Source organism: Saimiri boliviensis, chromosome 10 (assembly GCF_048565385.1).
Source record: "Saimiri boliviensis isolate mSaiBol1 chromosome 10, mSaiBol1.pri, whole genome shotgun sequence".
NCBI lineage: Eukaryota > Metazoa > Chordata > Mammalia > Primates > Cebidae > Saimiri > Saimiri boliviensis.
Window position 1 is genome coordinate 74629458 of NC_133458.1, and position 20283 is coordinate 74649740.

Genomic DNA, 20283 nt, shown 5'->3' on the forward strand with positions numbered 1-20283 from the left:
CCCAAGTAGCTGAGACTACAGGCACGTGCCACCATGCCCAGCTAATTTTTGTATTTTTAGTAGAGACAGGGTTTCACCATGTTGGCCAGGATGGTCTCGATCTCTTGACCTCGTGATCCACCCACCTCGGCCTCCCAAAGTGCTGGGATTACAGGTGTGAGCCACTGCGCCCGGCTCAAACACCATTTTCATATTATTTAAACCTCATGACAACCTTGGTTCATTGCAACAACATCACTTTGTTACCTGATATGTTGCTAGCATGTGAGACAAGAGATTGCATCTGCTTGCTCCAAGAAGATCCACTTTTTGACACACATCCATCTTCAATTTATCAAAGTTTTTTTTTGCAAGGCGTACTTGTGTTTGTACCTATGAAAATAAAGAGGGATTTCTGAATCACTCCAACCCTTAAGTAGCTAAAATTTGCAGGTGAGATGAAACCAACAGCAGGACTTTTCTCTTCCGTATATGAAAACACTTTTGAAAATTTCAAATGGTAAGATGCTATGACATCCATTCTTTGCCTCCAAAGGACCCAATTGAAAGTATTGCACATTATGATTTTATAGCAGACTTGCTATCCTAATTCTATTTCTCTTAGTCTGATGTTAAAATTCCTTTCTTCTCAAGGCATTTACAAGCTGACCATGGTTGCCAGAAGACGGGAGACAAGCAGCGTGGTGAGGAAACCATCTTTGCTCCATTGTTTTCCTATAGTCTTTGGAAGCTGAGTTCTTGTATATCCTTCACTCAGTTACCCCTAATGTTAACATCTTATAGAACATGCCACATTTGTTAAAACAAAGAAATTTGCATTGATACAATCCTATTTACTAACCTACAGATTTTATTTGTATTTCACCAGTCTTTCCACTAATGTCCTTTTTCTGCTCCAGGATCCAATCTAAGATCTCATATAAGGGAATTTTGACACAGCCTAAAAAAACTATTCCCAGGGATAAAACGTTTTACTATTGAGTAATGTATATTAGCGATCCTCCATCAATCCTTGAACCATACAGTAATTTAGGAATGGAGTAAAGGTCAGCGAAAAATTCAGAAATGTCTATTTTACACACTATTTCATAACAAAATAGAAAGTTTTACAACTGGATACAGCTGCACTGAAAATTGTGAAGTCAAGGCTGGGCACAGTGGCTCATGCCTATAATCCCAGCACTTTAGGAGGCTGAGGCGGGTGGATCACTTGATTTCAGGAGTTTGAAACCAGCCTGGGCAAAATGGTGAAACCCTGTCTCTACAACAACAACAAAGGTGTGGGGGTACATGCCTCTAGTCCCAGCTAGTAGGAAGGCTGAGGTGGGAGAATCACTTGAGCCTGGGAAGTGGAGGTTGCAGTGAGCTGAGATTGTGCCACTGCACTCCAGCCTGGGTGAGAGTGAGAGCCTGTCTCATAAAAACAAACAAATAAATAACAATAACAAAACCAAAAACCGAAACAAAATATGAAGTCAAAATTTCGCCTTCCTTCAATCTGAAGTGTCAACACATCATATTTTGGTTAAAGAAAACCAGCCAGCCGGGCATGGTGGCTCAAGCCTGTAATCCCAGCACTTTGGCAGGCCGAGGCGGGTGGATCACGAGGTCGAGAGATCGAGACCATCCTGGTCAACATGGTGAAACCCCGTCTCTACTAAAAAAATACAAAAAACTAGCTGGGCATGGTGGCAAGTGCCTGTAATCCCAGCTACTCAGGAGGCTGAGGCAGGAGAATTGCCTGAACCCAGGAGACAGAGGTTGTGGTGAGCCGAGATCACACCATTGCACTCCAGCATGGGTAACGAGAGCAAAAACTCCGTCTCAAAAAAAAAAAAAAAAAAGAAAAAAAAAAGAAAATCAGCCAGTTTTCAGAAATTTTTCAAAAACTACTTTTTATATGATTGACAGATAAAAAGCTGTACATACTCAATGTATTCAGTGTGATGAGTTTAATATTAATTTATCTCATATCATCCTGTTATAGATACTAGATAGGTTATTGAGAGTTGGAAGTAACACTGATGAATTAACAATAACTCTTTCATCACAGGCTATCAGAGGGCATGGACAACGTCTACCTTGTTCATCAGGCTATCACCTGGCAACCTGGTGCAAAGCAGGTACTGAATACATATTTGTTGTCTGAATAAAGAAATTTTTCAGGCCATTGCAAAAGGTGAGGCATTTGAATTCATTTTGAAGTATAACCTTTAAAGTAGTTTAAGAAGTGATTTTATTTTCTAATAAAAATAAATATGTAGACCATTTTATACAAAATACATTATTTTTTACCACTAATATGAACATATTCACAACTTAGAAAATTATTGGATGTTATATAATAATACTAAATATAACAGTGAATAGACTTTACTTATCACATGCCAGCGTCATTCTATTTTGGCTACTATTATTACTGTCTCTCACTGATGAGGATTGAGAGGCTTCATCAAGGCAAGTTACTCATGGGCAGGGCTGGCATTCTAAATTAGACGGCCTGACTCCAAAGCCATGCTATTCTGCCTCCCAAGCAACTTACACTACTCACTGGAAAATCAAGAAGCTCAGAATTATGATTCTACCCAGAAATACAAGTTTTCCCTGAAGGATTCTATGGAATTGGAAAATAATGAGGCAGTACATTGAACACCACACTGATAGAATTAATACCCTGTATGAGTAGAATCTTGTGTCTATAGCCATGTCAAAACTGTCCTAAGAATTCTTCTGTATTCTTGATCTACCAAGCTGGGAAGATCAAAGAACAGTCGTCATCCAGTTCCTTTCAAACTGACCATACCATGAGCTGGGTGGTTCTCCGCTGTAGAGCAAAGAGCCAGTAGTTAAAATTACTTGGGAGCTCTGACTATAAAAAGAGTCTAGGATAAGTGTTAGTGATTTCCTGTCTTCCTTTGAGAGGAATAGGAAGATGGAAAAGAGAAAATCTGATTTCTGGAGGGGAGAAGTAGGGGAGTCTGGAGGGGAAAATGTTTCACTGTAGATCCCTGTGTTGGTCATCAGTTGCTCTGGCCAGGAAGGCCACCTCAACTGGGGTCCTGAAAGGCATCTCTCTCCAGTCTTTTCCTTCAAAGGGGAAGAAAATACACATGGGAGTGGGAGCTGTTAAGTATGCATTCATTCAACATGTATTTACTGAGTGCCTGTCATGTGTCAGGACCAATGCTAGGAACTGGGGTTTCTGTAAAGCTGTAAAGGAATGAGACATATGACAGGTAGTTGATAAAAATTTATAGATGAATGTGTATAAGCATAAAGACTCCCTAATCTCTTAAGGAGGAGAGACAAGTTAGCCACTAAATTATAAACATAGAACTAAGAGTAAGGAACAGAGAGTGACATAGACAAGGAAATGATTAATGCTGGTGTTGGAACAGGGTGGGGTTGTAGGATGATGGCATTAAAGCCCTAACTAATGGCCTCCCTGTATCCCCATTCTTTGCCCTGTAACTTTGTAGTGTCCTCCTACTCTGACTCTGAGCTCGGCCATGTGACTTGCATTGGTCAATGGGATGTTAACAAATGTAATGAAACTGCAGGCTTGATGAAACAATGCTAGCCTGTTTCCACTTTCTCTCTTGCTTCTTTGAGATGGCCCTCAGAATATGCCTGGGCTGACCCTCTGGAGGGGGTGAGAAGCATATGCATGCAAGGGACGGAAGGAGGAGAGACCAGTTGTCCCAGCAGATCAGCCTTTGACCAGCTGACTCTGAGACATATGAGAGAGCCCAGCCATTATCAGCAGAGTACCTCCCTGCCTACAGCTGACCACAGACACAAGTGAGCCCACAAAGACAGGAATGGCCCTGCTTACCGTGAGAAATGCTTATTGTTTTAAGTCATTGAGTGTTATGGTTGCTTATTTCACAGCATTCTTGTGGTCACAGACAACTGATATAAACTGTAGGGAAACAGACAATGAGGGGTTCTGAAATGAGAGAATACATGCATGAGGGGGGTCTTCGGCATGACTAGGAGGTACAAAGTAAATATAAGGTATCCGTTAGGCTGGTCTACTTACATGGAACTTCTAGATTTTCTAATGAAATGCAAATTAACTTTTTCCTGCAGGGGTGTGACTTTCGCTTTTTCCTTTACATTAATATAATCAGTTACTCATAGATTCTCTTATATCCTAGGAGAAAACTTATTTCACTTGCTTGTAACACAAAGCTCATGAATTAGTGTAGTTTGAAATATGCCCTAATTTAATTTTGTTTGAATTTTGTAAGGTAATTTTAGAAATCTAGAAGACAGCTTCAACAGTTGACCTAATGATTCTGAAAGGCCATATGCTTTGTGTGTCAACAATGATTATTAAAATACTTAATGCACTGCTGAGTTTCCAAATGCTTAGCTCTTTCCCTGCCAAACAAGGAGGATGCTACACTGCTGGACGTTTTGAGTACAGCAAAGTTCATTTAATATTTTGTGCTCCATGTCTGCTCTAGAAAACACATTTCCAGCCTGAAGCCTGAGGTCAAAACACCAAGGACATAGCCAAGCATAGGCCACCATCAAAAGTCTAATTTCATATGCCTCCAGATGCACTTAAGTGAAAAATGTTTTTATTATTATTCCTCTCAATCCTAGGTAAGTTATGTTCTATTACATAAATATCTTGAGGAACTCTTGTGATTTTCAAGGCCATTTAATATCTTCTTCACTCAAATAAATGTACCCTTTGTTTATTTCTTAGTTTTATTTCTGTTACCCTACCTCTCTTCTCTTATTCTCCAAGTTCTAGGAAATGGCATTTTATTTATTTTATTTTATTTTTGAGATTGAGTCTCACTCTGTTCCCCAGGCCAGAGTGCAATGGCACGATCTTGGCTCACTGCAACCTTTGCCTCCAGGGTTCAAGCAATTCTCTGCCTCGGCCTCAGTAGCTGGGATTACAGGCACCTGCCACCACACCTGGCTAATTCTGTATTTTTCAGTAGAAACAGAGTTTCACCATCTTGTCCAGGCTGGTCTTGAACCCCTGATGTTGTGACCCACCCACCGCGGCCTCCCAAAGTGTTGGGATTACAGGCATGAACCGCCTCACCAGACCTACTTACTTATTTATTTTGAGATGGAGTCTTGTTCTGTCACCCAGGCTGAAGTGCAGTGGTGTGATCTTGGTTCACTGCAACCTCTGCCTCCTGGGTTCAAGCAATTCTCCTGCCTCAGCATCCCTAGTAGCTGGAATTACAGGTATGCACCACCATGCCCGGCTAGTTTTTGTATTTTCAGTAGAGACGGGTTTCACCATGTTGGCCAGGCTGCTCTCAAACTCCTGACCTCAAGTGATCCACCCACCTTGGCCTCCCAAATTCTGGGATTACAGGTGTGAGCCACTGCGCCCGGCCTAATGGCCATGTATTTGAGACCCTCCTTATTCTGAGTTCTGTCTTCCTTAGGCCACAGTAATTCAGTTTACCAGAAAAAGGAGCAATGACTTGACTGCCAACCATCAGAGCACTTCTCCGTACTTGTTCCTCCTAACCTGAAATTCTCTTAGTCCCAAGCTGAAAAACCCATGGTGAAGCTATTGAACGCAGCCCCAAGTTGAACAATGCATGGTGAAGCTATTCATCCTTTTAGTTCAATTCGGCTTTTCTATCCAGTGGAAAGGTCTTTATATTACTCTACAACCGGTAATTTGAGAATAGTTTTGTATTTTTCTAAGAGTTTTATTGTCTTTATAAATGAACTAAAATAAAACAAAATTCTACTCTTATTTTTATATCTTCTTATAGGAGATGGCTCTGCCCTTAAATTCATTCATTCAGCAAATACTTATTGAGTATCTTCTATATGCTGGTAGCAGTCGGCACAAATGGAACTGACAGTACAATGGATATTTTTCATATCAGTGAAAGCATAACTACAAACTGAGTGAGGTGCTCAGAAAGAAAGCCACATAGTCCCTCAAGAATGATTAAGGAATCTGACCCAGAGGATGTCCTCCAATGACATGGTGCTCAACCTCTACTCTGAAGGACTAGTATGATTAAATATGCAAGCAGGGAGAGAAGTCCAGGGGAGGGAAAAGTATTTGCAAGGGTCTTAGGGTGGAGGACAATAAGGCAGGTCCTAGAACTGAGTGTAGGTCAGAGTTGCTGGGTTGCTGAGAACAAGCAGGAGCGTGGTATGAGATGAGGCAGATAGGTGAGTTGGGGCACACCCTGAAGCGGAGCCTTACTGGTGTGCTCAGGATTTAATTTTTATCCTGGAATAGCAGAAAAACATTGGAGGCTTTTAAGCAAGGAAGAGACAGGATCCTATTTTCAGTTTGAAAGATTACTCACCACAGTGGGAGATGGACTGAAGGAGAGAGTTGAAGATAGATAAGAATAGATCTGGGCTGGGCACGGTGGCTCATGCCTGTAATCCCAGCACTTCAGGAGGCCAAGGTGGGTGGATCACCTGAGGTCAGGAGTTTGAGAACAGTCTGGCCAACATGGTGAAACCTGTCTCTACTAAAAATGCAAAAATTTGCCAGGTGTGGTGGCACATGCCTGTAATCCCAGTTACTAGGGAGGCTGAGTCAGGAGAATCACTAGAACCTGGAAGGTGGAAGAGGCAGTGAGCTGAGATTGTGCCACTGCACTCCAGCCTGGGCAACTGAGCGAGACTCTATCTAAAAGAAAAAAAAGGCCGGGCGTGGTGGCTCACACCTGTAATCCAAGCACTTTGGAGGCCAAGGCAGGCAGATCACCTGAGGTCAGGAGTTCAAGACCAGCCTGACCAACATGGTGAAACCCTGTCTTAAAAAAATAAAAAGAATGTATCTGGAGTCAAGAGGAAAGATGTTAGCAGTTTAGACTTGGGTAGTGATGCTGGATGTGGAAAATCCTGCTCTGATCCAAGAGACACTTAAGAGGCAGAGCAGGCCCTGGTGAGGGGTTGAATGCTGGGGTATTGAGGATGACTCCTCTGTATCTGACCACCCCAGACCCAATGTTACTTTCTAGCTTGCCTTTTCCACCAGCCAGTTCTACACACATTAGCTTCTCATGGACACCTCAGGCCACATCAGAAATCTTGGTCTTCTTCCCCAGTCAGCTCTAAGACTCCCTCATTAACTTGATCTGTTCACCCATATTTTCCCCTAAGCCAACATCCTGCATTCAGGGAAAATTTTAAGATCACTGAATATACCAGTTACCTCTTTTGGCCTTCAATAAGGTGCCACAAGAGAAAGTATGAGCCAGTCCATCTAAAGTCACTTCAAAAACAGAAGGTCAGGCTGGGTGTGGTGGCTCACACCAGTAATCTTGGCACTTTGGGAGGCTGAGGTGGGCAGATTGCTTGAGCCCAGGAGTTCAAGACCAGCCTGAGCAACACGGCAAAATCCTTTCTCTACAAATGATACAACAATTAGCCAGGCTGGTGGCACATGCCTGTAGTACTAGCTACTCAGAGAGCTGAAGTGTGAGGATTGCCTGAGCCCGGGAGGTCAAGGCTGCAATGAGCCGTGATCATCCCACTGCAATCCAGCAGCAGCCTGGGTGACAGTAAGACCCAGTCTAAAACAACAACAACAACAACAACAATAACAACAATACACAACACAACAAAACAGAATGTCAGATATTTATTTTTCTTCATTAAAAGAGGATTTTTTTCATCTGAGGCTGATAAACCAAGATCTCTCGAGGGCCAAATAATCAAGAATTTTGCTGAATTCCTTAAATTAACACTTCCTTTAATTAACAATTTATGGTATTTCACTTATCATATATACATCCACTCATAGCAGAAGCAATTTTCATATTTTGCTATGCAAGGAAGTATGTGTAAGTGAATGTGTGTGGGCAGCCAACAGTAGACTTTATCTATTTTTGGTCTCCCCTCAACGATACCCTTACCTCATTGAAAAAATGTTTCTTCTTAGCATTCCCCTTAAAAACCAGAACAAGACAAGAATGCCCTCTCTCACTACTCCTATTCAACATATTATGGGAAGTCCTAGCTTTCTGCCATCAGGCAAGAAAAGAAAGAAAAGGCACCCAAATAGGAAGAGAGGAAGTCAAATTATCCCTGTTTGCAGTTGATAAGACCCTATATCCAGAAAGCCTCATCATCTCTGCTCAAAGCTTCTTGATCTGATAAACAACTTCAGCAAAGTTAAAAAAAAAAATCAGCATTTATATGTACCACCACCAACCAAGTTGAAAGCCTCATCAAGAATGCAATCCTATTCATAATAGCCACAAAAGAAATAAAACACTCAGGAATACAGCTAACCAGGAAGGTGAAAAATCTTTAAAATGAGAATCACAAAACACAGCTCAATGAAATCAGAGATGGCACAAACAGATGGAAAAACATTCCATGCTCACAGATAGAGTCAATATTGTGAAAATGTCCACACTGTTCAAAGCAACACAGGTTCAATGCTATTCCTATCAAACTACCAATGACATTCTTTACAGACATAGAAAAATCTATTTTAAAATTTCATATAGAATAAAAAATACAGCCTGAATAGCCAAGGTAGTTCTAAGCAAAACGAACAAAGCAGCAGACATCACATGACCTGACTTCAAACTATACTACAAGGCTATAGTAACCAAAACAGAATTTTGGTGTTGTTAATTACCAATAAAAGATAATTATTAATAATGACCCATCATGAAAGGAAACTTCAATTTACTTCTTGGGGATAGAGTTCTCTATGGGCCTATATGTACGTAAGGCAAAAGCATGGTACTGGTACAAAAACAGACACATAGACCAATGGAACAAAATAGCCCAGAAATTTGCCACACACCTACAACCATGTGATCTTCAACAAAGTTGACAAAAACAAGCAATGGAGAAAAGACTCCCTATTCAATATATGGCGCTGGGATAACTGGCTAGCCATATGCAGAAGATTGAAGTGGGACTCCTTCCTTATACCATACACAAAAATCAACTCAAGATGAATTAAAGACTTAAATGTGAAAACTAAAACTATAAAAATATTGAAAGATAACCTAGGAAAAAACATTCTGGACACAGGATCTGGCCAAGATTTCATGACAAAAATGCCAAAAGCAATTGTAACAAAAACACAAATTGGCAAATGGAATCTAAGTAAACTAAAGAGCTCTGCACAGCAAAAGAAACTAATTAACAGAATAAACAGACAACTTACAGAATGAAAGAAAATATTTGCAAACTATGCATCTGACAAAGGTCTAATATCCAGAATCTGTAAGTAACTTAAACGAATTTGTAAGTAAAAAACAAACCACTTACTTAAAAAACAGGCCAAAAACATAAACAGACACTATTCAAAAGAAGACATGGCCAAGAAGCATATGAAAAAACGCTCAACATCACTATCATTAGAGAAATGAAATCAGAACTACAATGAGACACATCTCACACCAGTCAGAATGGCTATTAAAAAGCCAAAAAATAACAGATGCTGGTGAGGCTGCAGAGAAAAGGAACATGAATATACTGCTGGTAGGAATGTCAATTAGTCAGCCTTTGTGGACAGCAGTTTGGTGATTTCTCAAAGAACTTAAAACAGAATTACCATTTGATCCAACAATCCCATTACTGGCTATATATCAAAGGAATGTAAATCATTCTACCATAAAGACACATGCATATATGTGTTCATCACAGCGCTATTCATAACAGCAAAGACATGGAACCAACCTAAACACCCATCAGTGGTAGAGTGGAGAAAGAAAATGTGGTACATATGTACCATGGTATACTACACAGCCGTAAAAAGGAATGAGATCATGTCCTTTGCAGCAACATGGATGAAGTTGGAGGTCATTATCCTAAATGAACTAATACAGGAACAGAAAAACAAATACTGTATGTTCTTACTTAGAGTAGAAGCTAAATATTGGGTACCTATGGACACAAAGAAGGGAACAACAGAATATAGGGCCTACTTGAGGGTGAGTGGAGGGTGGGAAGAGGGTGAGGATAAAAAAGCTGTCTATTAGCTACTATGCTTATTTCCTGGGTAAGGAAATAATCTGTATACCAAACCTCCTGGGCATGCAATTTACCTAAATAACAAACCTGCACCTGTAGCCCTAAACCTAAAATAAATGTTAAAAAAGTATTATTAAACAAACAAAAAAATTTTCTTCTCTTTACTTTAATAACGTGATTTAAATGGGAGCTGATATGCATTCTTATAGGCCAAATTCCACAGACTAGACCAGGGATGGGCATCTTTACCTAAGTTAAGTCAATCATAATGCATTGTGTTTGGCTAATTCAGTGAAAAGCACCTGATCCAAGCTGGGTGAATTGGAGCCCTTCCTTAGGATTTTTGAGGCTGGGGCTAGAGTGATTAAGTCTCTTTCCTTCTCTAGTGGATAAAGTAGGGGCAGACAATTTTGGCATTTGAATTTCTCATCATGTAAAGAACATTGGTCTGAGAGAACAAAGGTGACATCCAATGAAAAACGGAAGAGAGAGAGAGGAGAGAGAGAGAGAGAGAGAGAGAGAGAGAGAGACAGACAGACAGACAGACAGACAGACAGACAGACAGACAGACAGTCCTAGTAGCACTCAAGTTTCTGGATCCAGTTGCTTTTCTTATGGTCACATGGGATTTCTAATTAACTCTTCTGCTTGCCTCAGTGAATCAAAAGGCTGAAACAGGCTGCTTACTTTTGCCTTCTTAGCAATTCATATGAAAGGCTCTAAAAAGTTTTATGATAAAGATTTATTTTTGACTTATTATTCCAGTGTTTCTAAAATTCATTTGAATAGAGAATCCTTCCCATGCATCATATACCACAGATTACATGCCATAACATTTGTTTGGGAAATCCCTATTTCACAGAAGAGAAAATCAAGACCCAGATATTCATCTGACATATAAATATTAGATCCAGTCTCAGGTGTATTTGGTTGTATAATCCATGCTTTTTTTACACTAAACCATGGACACAGGGTCATGGATCTACCACTGGCCACATAAGTCACAGAGTTCTGAGATGTGCACAAAATGTACAGATACCATCTCAAGAACCCCTGGCCAACAATGTTGATCTTATAAGTTTCAAAGTGGCATAGGGAGACTTCAAACCACCTATCCTGAGCAGAGCTTCTAGTATCAGAAATCTTGCCAAGTTTCCTTAGCTCAGTTTCTCAACACAGCAGAAAGAAATCAGCTCATCAAATTCTCTCAAGTGCACTGTGGTCAATGGATTCCATTTTTAGGGGAAAAACATGCAGAGAGGCTGTTTATTCTGCACCTTGGAGATGATACCACCATTGCCCTCATTATCATTATTTCATCATCTTCATCATCATTACATTTAAGCAGCTTTACTGAGCTACAATTTAATTTTAGATATGCAATTCTATTAATTTTTGAACAAATGTATATAGTCATACAACTAACACCACAATCATGATATAAGACATTCTATCATTCCTAAAAGTTCCTGTCGTAGTCAATTCCTTCCCTTAAGTCCCAGCTCCTGCCAACTACTAATCTGACTTCTGTCACTGTAGATTATATTTGTCTTTCTACAGTTCTGTATAAATAGAATTATGGCAAGTAGTCTAGTCTTCTTTTGTGGCTGGGTTCTTTCACTCAGCACAATCCTTTTTGAGATAAATGTTGTTGCATATATTAGTAGTGTGTTCTTTTTTATTTCTCAGTAGCATTTAATCATATGAATATAGTGTTATTTTTACATCAATTTTTGGCTATTTTGTTTATTGTTTCGAATTTTTGGCTATTTTGATTAAAGCTGTTATAAACATTTAAGCACAAGTCTTTGTGTAAACACATTTTTCGTTACTCTTCAGTAAATATCTAAGGGCAGGATTGTTAAATCATACAGTAAGTGTGTGCTTAACTTCATAAGACACTGCCAAACCATTTTCAAAGTAACTGTATCACTCTGCATTCCTACCAGCAATTAATAAAACTTCTATTTGCTCCACATCCTCATTAACATTTGGCATTCTCAGTCTTTTAAATTTGAGCCATTATAGTCATAATTATTGTGATTTTAATTTGCATTTCTCTAATGACTAATGATATTGAACTTCTTTTCATATCTTATTTGCCACATATATTTTTAGTAATGTGTCTATTCAAATCTTTCACCTATTTTAAAAATGGGTTTATCTTTTTATTACTGAATCTTGAGTTCTTTACATGTTCTAAATATAAATCCATTATCAGACTAAATTTGAAAATATTTTCTTTAAGTCTGAACTTGCCTTTCGTTTTCTTAATAGTGCCTTTTGAAATAAAAAAGTTTTAAATTTTGATGAAGTCTGATTTGCCAAGTTTTCTTTTATGGTTTGTGTGAGGTTTTTTTTAAATGCCTTAACAAACTTTTCCTGAATCTAAGGTCTCAAAGATTGTTTCCCTGCACTTTTTCTTCTAGAAATGTAATATGTTTAGCTATTACATTTACAGACGTAACAGCTAAAAATATTAGCTGAGATCCGATTCAAGTTCATATTTACACATGGTGTGGGACAGAGATGTAGATTCATTTTGTTTTTCCTCCATACGGATACTCAATAGTCCAAGCACCACTTCTTGAAAAAAATCACCCACTTACTGTACTAACTTGACTCTTTTGTCAAAAATCTACAAGCCATATATGTGTATATCTATGTTTGGACTTTCTATTCTATTATTTTGATCTATATGTCTATCTTTATGCCAATACCACACTCTCTTGATTACTGTCACTTTATAGTAAGTCTTGAAATCAGGTAGTATAAATCCTACTCTTTTGTTCTGGTTTGAAATTGTTTTGCCTATTCCAGGTACATCATATTTCTATACAAATCTTAGGGTCAGCCTGCCAATTTCTACAAAAAAGCCTCTGGGGTGTTATTAGGATTGCATTGAATCTACTGATTTATTGGAAAGAATTGACATATTAATATGTTCTGACCCATGAATGTGGTCTCTCTCTCCATTTATTGGGTTTTCAAATTCTCTTGGCATTTTTTGGATAAATTTTGGTGCACAGGTCTTGCACATATTTTCTTAAATTTATTGTTGTGTTTCATATTCTGATGCTATTATAATTTCTAAAAATTCCAATTGCAAATTTTTCATTATTAGAAACAGAATTAAATTTCATAACTTGATCTTGTATTCTGTTACCTTGCAAAATTCAATGATTAGCTTTAAAAGTTCTTTTAGAGAGTCCTTAGAATTTTCCATATAAATTCATGTGGACAGATCTATATACATATGTTGTCTAAAAATGAAGACAGCTTTACTTCTGTTTCAATTTATATGTCTTTTGTTTCTTTTTCTTGCCTTATTATATTGGCTAGGTTAATGTTGAACAGAAATTTATGTGAGAAAACATACTTATTTTGTTCCTTAGGAGGAAACACCAATTCACATATTTAAAGTGTATAATTAAATGGTTTTCAGTATATTCCCAGAGTTATGTAATCATCACCAAATCAATTTTAGCATATCTTTATCAATCCAAAAAGGAACTCCTTCCTCATTTCCTTTTGCTAATATTTTGATAATAATTTTTCTTATCTATGTTCATGAAGAACATTAGCTTGTAGTTTGCTTTTCTTGTAATATCTTTTTCTGGTTTTGCTGTTAGGATAACTACTCTCATAAATGAAGTAGGAAATGCTCTCATTTTTTGGAAGAGTTTATGTAAAGTTGATATTATTTATTCTATATCTGTTTGGCACATTTTATGAGTGAAGCCATATAAAACTTAAGTTTCCTTTGTAGAAAGATTTTTAACTACAAAAATGATTTATTCATAGATACAGGGCTACCATGTTATTTATTTATATTTGAGTGAGTTTTGGTAGCTTGTCAGAGATGTGTCCATTTCACTGAGTTATCAAATTTGTTGGCTTAAAGTTGTTCATAATTTTATTATTCTTTCAATGCCTGTATTGTCTATAGTAATGCCCTCCTTAATTCTTGATCTTAATAATTTATGCCTTCTTTCTTTTGTTTCTGACCAATCTGACTATAGACTATCAATGTTATTGATGTTTTCAAAAGATCAGCTTTTGATTTTTCTCTATTGTTTTTTGTCTATGGTTTCATTTGCCCCTCTCTTCAGTATTGCCTTCCGTTTGCTGAGGTTTAATTTGTTCTTTTTTTCCTAGTTTCTTAAAAGTTTATATTATTGATTTGAGAACTTATTTTCTAATATAAATATTTAATGGTTTAAATTTCCCTATAAACAATGCGTTAGCTGTATCCCACACATTTTGATATGTAGTGTTTTCACTTCAATTATTTCAAAATATATTCTGATTTCCCTTGTGATGTCTTCTTTAACCCACAGGTTATTTGGATAAATACTGTTTAATTTCCAATTATTCAGTGGATATTCCAAACATATATTTGTTACTGATTTCTCATTTAATTCTGTCATAACTAGATTAGGTACTTTGCATAATTTTGATTTTTAAAAATTTATTCAGACCTGTTTTATAAACCTAAACATGGTCTATCTTGGTGAATATTTCATGTGCACTTGAAAATAACATACACTGTGATGTTGAACAGAACCTTCTGTAAATGTCAATTAGGTCAAGGAAGCTGACATTCTTCTATAGCTTATTGACTTCTACCTATTTCTTCCATTAATTACTGAAAGATGACTGCTGAAATCTTCAACCATTATTGTAGATTTGTCTATATTTCCTGTAAGGTTTTACTCTATTTTGATGTTCTGTTATCAGTTATATACAAAATTGGGGTTGTTATATCCTTTTTATTAATTGACCTTGTTATCATTAATAAATATCCTTCTTTATTTCTTGTAATAGTCCTTGTTCTTAAGTATATTTTTGTTTGATATTAATAAAGTCACTTCAGATTCCTTTTGATTAGAATTTGTAAGCTATATATTAATCTATCCTTTTGTTCTGAATAAACCTGTTTCTTTACGTTTAAGGTGTGTCCTGTAGAAAGCAGAGAGCTGGGTCTTGCTTTTTAAAAATTCCAATCTGTAACTCACTTTACTCCATTTATATCTGTGAGACTACTATGAGACTTACAAAAATATAACAAGAACAAATAGGGTTAACCTGGTGTTAGGGTTAGCCTGGTGTTAGATTTAAAATAAACTCATTCTGCTTTGGAATAATCACATTTTTTTTTCTAAGTTGCTTATAAACCATCTAGAAGTGATCAGTTCTAGATGTGGTTAAGAACACAGTGTAATTTAGTATATTCAATTTTCAAGTTTTAAAATTCTGTTTTATTTTCTTGTTAAGCTATTTTTGGCACCTCTGATATCTCAAATGTCACTGGCAGTATTACTGTGCTTACATACATGAGTTCTTTCTGAGACATAATTCATTTAAGTCTGGTGACTAAATGTATTTAAATATAACGAGTACACAGTTGCTCCTTTCACAGATTGAGCTTCAGTTTTTCCCTAAAATCTTTCTATCATTTCCAGTTTATCACTGTCAATGGAGGTGGAAGTAAAATAGGGGCTTAGTCACTTTGCTTTCTTTGCTTTCCTTAATAAGATTACATCATATAAAAATGTATTTTCTGGCTCTGTTCACTGTAAAGGTCTACAAATAACGGCTAACTTAGAATCAATGAGATCATGGCCTCTGACTATCATGTCTTTCTCTAAGTAACAGGGCTCCTTGACAAAATTGCTGATTCCAGGACTAGGGAAGGAAATACATAAGATGATTCTGAAATATTTGGTTGTACCAAGCAAAGAAGACTATTACTAGGGTCATGTCAAAAGGACTCAGGTGTCAACCTAAGAGACTCCTACTGGCCAAAAGTGAGACACTGTGAGCATTAATGAAGTTAATATTAGCAACAATGAAAACACATCAAATATATCCAAATCTAGAGTTTATAATAATACTTAAAAACAAGCAAATGAACAAATAAACAAACAAGCAAAACCCTCACTGGGCACCTGTAGAGAATGCTAATGAACCAGTTCAAAATTTTGACAAACAAAAAGAAACAAACAAACATTTATCCTGCATATCCTATCAAATCATCTGTACTTCAGGATGAGCTGATAGTTGATGAGGGAAAGTTACTCATTGTTGAAGCATTCAAACTAATAAATGAAGAAGGAATATAATCTGTTTCTGGTAGCGGGCCTGTCTTTCCAAGGTACTATTTCATGCTCACAACAGCCTTGTTGTTATTAAGATGTTTCATAAACCTCAGGCCATTCCAGGTTTTCGTTTTCCTAACACCATTACTTCTTAATTTCCTTCCTCCCTCTCTCCCTCCCAAGAAATATAACTGAACACCTACAGTTCCCGGTGCTGGAGATAAGCAGGGAATAAAGCAAAGTCTTTGCTTTCATGATAGTTATATTGTAGTGAGTGAAACTGGACAATGAACGACAAAAGTAAAGATATTGTGTGTTAGATGATGAAAATAAAGAATTGTGGTCGGGCGCGGTGGCTCAAGCCTGTAATCCCAGCACTTTGGGAGGCCGAGGCGGGTGGATCACGAGGTCAAGAGATCGAGACCATCCTGGTCAACATGGTGAAACCCCGTCTCTACTAAAAATACAAAAAATTAGCTGGGCATGGTGGCGCGTGCCTGTAACCCCAGCTACTTAGGAGGCTGAGGCAGGAGAATTGCCTGAACCCAGGAGGCGGAGGCTGCGGTGAGCCGAGATCACGCCATTGCACTCCAGTCTGGGTAACAAGAGTGAAACTCTGTCTCAAAAAAAAAAAAAAAAAAAAAAAAAGAATTGTAAGAAAGACATGAGTGCAGGGTATGGAAGGGTAGTAGAGAATTCTGTTTCATATGGAGTAGTCTTGGAAAGACTTTCTGAGGAGGTGATGTTGGAGCAGAGACCTGGAGGAAATGAGGAAGCAAACCAGACTGATCTCAGGGGGAAAGAGTACTCAGAAGAAAGAATAGTGAGCACAAAGGCCTGGGAATGGAGTATGCGTGGCTTGTTCTAGGAACTGTGGTCAGTCTCTTTCATTATGTATTCTCTTTCCCATCTGTTTTACATGCCTTGTAAGTTCAGCAGCAAACAGAGAAGATGATCTTTCCTCTTAATCTAACTTAATGGGTGATTTAAAAACTCTGACTTTTGAAAATGTACCTATGACAATATAAATAGTTGTAGTAATATGCATCCACAGAAAACAAATATATATACATTTTTTCTTTTATGCTTTTATAATGATCTAGTGCCCTGGAAATGAATGAGATTTAAATGTGCATATGAAGTTTGTCTCTCACATTATAGTGTGAGAATTTTCCCCAAGATAGCAAAAAAAGAAAAGAAAAAATGAAGGCTGGGTGCGGTGGTTCACACCTGTAATCCCAGCACTTTGGGAGGCTGAGGCAGGTGGATCATTTGAACTTAGGAGTTTGAGACCAGCTTGGGCAACACAGACAAACCCAGTCTCTACAAAAAATAAAAAAATCAACTGGGTGTGGTGGTGAGTCCCAGCTACTCAGGAGGTTGAGGTGGGAGGATCACTTGAGCCCAGGAGATGCAGGTTGCAGTGATCCATGATTACATCACTGTGCTCCAGTTTGGGTAATAGGGCCAGATTCTATTAGGAAAAAAAGAGAATGAGAGAGAGAGAGAGAGAAAGAGAAGAGAGAGAGAGAGAGAGAGAGAGAGAGAGAGAGAGAGAGAGATGAGACAATTCATACTTTTTAATGCAGGAAACACAAACATGTCCACTCTTAGCAGCATCATTCTAGGATTTCATTGAAGAGAATTACACCTGAAGAGTAGGGAAAAGAAACTGAAGAATAAGAGTGAGAGAGACTTTAAAACAAGGTCAGAGAGAAATGCATGTTCTACTGCGAAAAGAAAGAGAGGAATGGGGTGGTTACAGATGACCCTGGAGATAAAACTTCACCATCTGGAGGGCAAAAGAGAGGGAGGATCACCTCATGGGCTTGTCAGGTTCAGCTAAGTAAAAAAAAGGTAGGGCAGGGAGAGAGGCTGAAAAGAGTGTGGGGGATAAACTCAGGAGGGGCACAGAGTGGGCTGGCCACGCTGATGCTTAACCTCACTCAAGAAAGGAGCTGGGTAGAGAGATTTCAGGGAGAGGGAAGTTGAAGTCAATAAAGAAGCAAAAGGAGAGGAAAAAGAGAGAAGAATCTGTACATTTAATGCTGCGGCTAAGATGGTTAATCATCAGTATTTTGCCAAAAATAAGGAAGATGTGGTTGTCATTTTACTTCATTTCCTCCTAAACACACATTTTAAACTCTTAACAATTCAGTAATAATGAATAAGCAGTGGCATTAGGTTTTCCAGCTACATCTCTGAATTTTTAAGAGTTTAAATGGAATCATCCAGATAACACCCACTTCACATGCATGAAAACTGTTTAAGACAAGGTATATATATATTTTTTAATCTACCTGAATAAGCCACATGTGTAGCTGACACAAACTTCAATTCATTTATAAAAACATGGCATGCAATCTTCATGCAGATGCTCATTTTCAGGTAACAGTGAAAAAGCCACCAAATTTCTTCTCTACTTGCTCTTTAGAAGTTTAGGTTTATACATGTTCTGATCGAAAACCAAAAATCAAACAGGGATTATGGGTTCAAAAGCCACCTAGGAAAACAGAGCACAGCAATGTCCCACAGTCATTTTCTAGGCATATAGAAAATATTGTACTGGATCAAAATTTCAAAATAATTATCTCAATGATGATTCAGGAGAACTGGGCGCTCTGAGCACAATTCATTTTTTGGAGTTTCCAAGGAAGCGAGAGCTGTGATTCTCCTTTGTTTATTCCCCCTCTCCTGCCTTGTCAGTCTTTGGTTCCAGGGGAGGTTAAGGGGAGAAAAAGGAAGTGAACATTTATGAAGGGCCCCCTGTTTTACAACTGTTTCATTCTGCAGCTCCCCTCATTTCACAGAGGAGAAAGCTGAGGTACAAAACACTGCCCAAAACCAAACAGCCAGTGAGTAGAAATGCCAGGACTTGGGTTGGATGTTGTCTCCTCTTGCATGAAACGCAAACTGCACCCAGGCCCTGCCTGCCAGCCGTAGCCCAGAGGTCTCCTTTCCCACGTTACCCTCCAGGCACCTTATCCTCCAGGCATGCTGAGCCAGGGCAGGCCAATCCCATCCGCCTGCTTCTGCAATTCCTCTGCCTGAAAAGCCCTCTTCCTTTTTGTCCACATGGTTAATTCTCACTCATCTTTTAAGTTTCCACTTAAGGGTTTGCTTCTCTGAGAACTTTTTCCTGTAATGCCCCTCAGCAGAGTTAGCAGCTTCTTCCTCTCTGCAGTCAGTGCTCAGCTACCCTCCAGACTCTAAGCTGCACAAAGCGGGAAACCACACCACTCAGTTTTCTAAGGCCAGGGCTTTGTGCCTTGTGGGCAGCAGGTATGCACAATGATGAGTAAATGATGAGACGAAAGCAGAATAAGTGAACAAACCACTCCTCAGGCCTTGCTTTTTCCACTACATAACACCGCTCTGCAAAAGGGCACAACATGCTCTGTTTGCTGAATTACTGTTCAGACTTTCTCAGACACCATGTCCCGTCCTTATTCCCACCACCACTTACTGATTAGATGTCATCCATACATGCACATATTCTAATTTGACTTTCACAACACAACTACAGCATAATTGTGGTGCTGTATTTCTATTTCACAAAGAAAGAAAGCAGGTTTCAGAACCGTTAAGCACTCAACTGGCAAGGGTGGAGCCAGGATGTGAAAGTCCCTGCTCATTTCACTAAACCAACCTTCTCAGTTATAACAAATCTCAGGCCAGCGAGATTAACTTTATATTACCCAAAATGGAGTGTCAGCACTTCATCTACTACTCTCTTTCCTTATCACTTTGTTAATTTATTACATGAAAATATTCTAACATATTAAAAATTCGTGACTTTGGCTTATTTTAAAATACAAACTACTGCCCACTATACAATTACATTCATTGATGTATGATCACAGAGAAAAAGGTCTTCTCAAGTCCCTGGTAAGTCAAAATAAATACAGTCAAAATTATTCACAATCATGTACTTTATAATATGCAGATACATTTCAGGTTAATTTAGTCAGCTTTCGCATTGTCCCAACATTCTTCATGTTTGCTCAGCTGGTGAATTTATTTTTATTTTTTTCTGTTTTCTGTTTTTAACTTAAGGAAGCAATTCTGTCATCAGAAAACTTAGCCAACTTGGTTCACTTCCTCTTTCAGGTCATTAGTGGAAGTATTAGGTCACAAGACTGAGCCCAGGGCACCCATTTTATCAATTTATCTCTAATCTGAGAAGCACACATTTCAGCAGACAGTAAAGGTCTACGAT

General features: G+C 38.3%; 1 protein-coding gene across 14 annotated transcripts in view; it reads right to left on the minus strand.

Annotated features, from left to right (window-relative positions):
* Nucleotides 1-20283, minus strand: part of ICA1 (islet cell autoantigen 1) — a 159147-nt gene that overhangs the window by 45675 nt on the left and 93189 nt on the right. For all 14 annotated transcript variants that reach the window (XM_074379504.1, XM_074379501.1, XM_010345700.3 and 11 more), the window contains one exon: nucleotides 247-372. In XM_074379504.1, the coding sequence (XP_074235605.1) occupies nucleotides 247-372 (126 nt within the window). The remainder of the gene's footprint in view (nucleotides 1-246; nucleotides 373-20283) is intronic.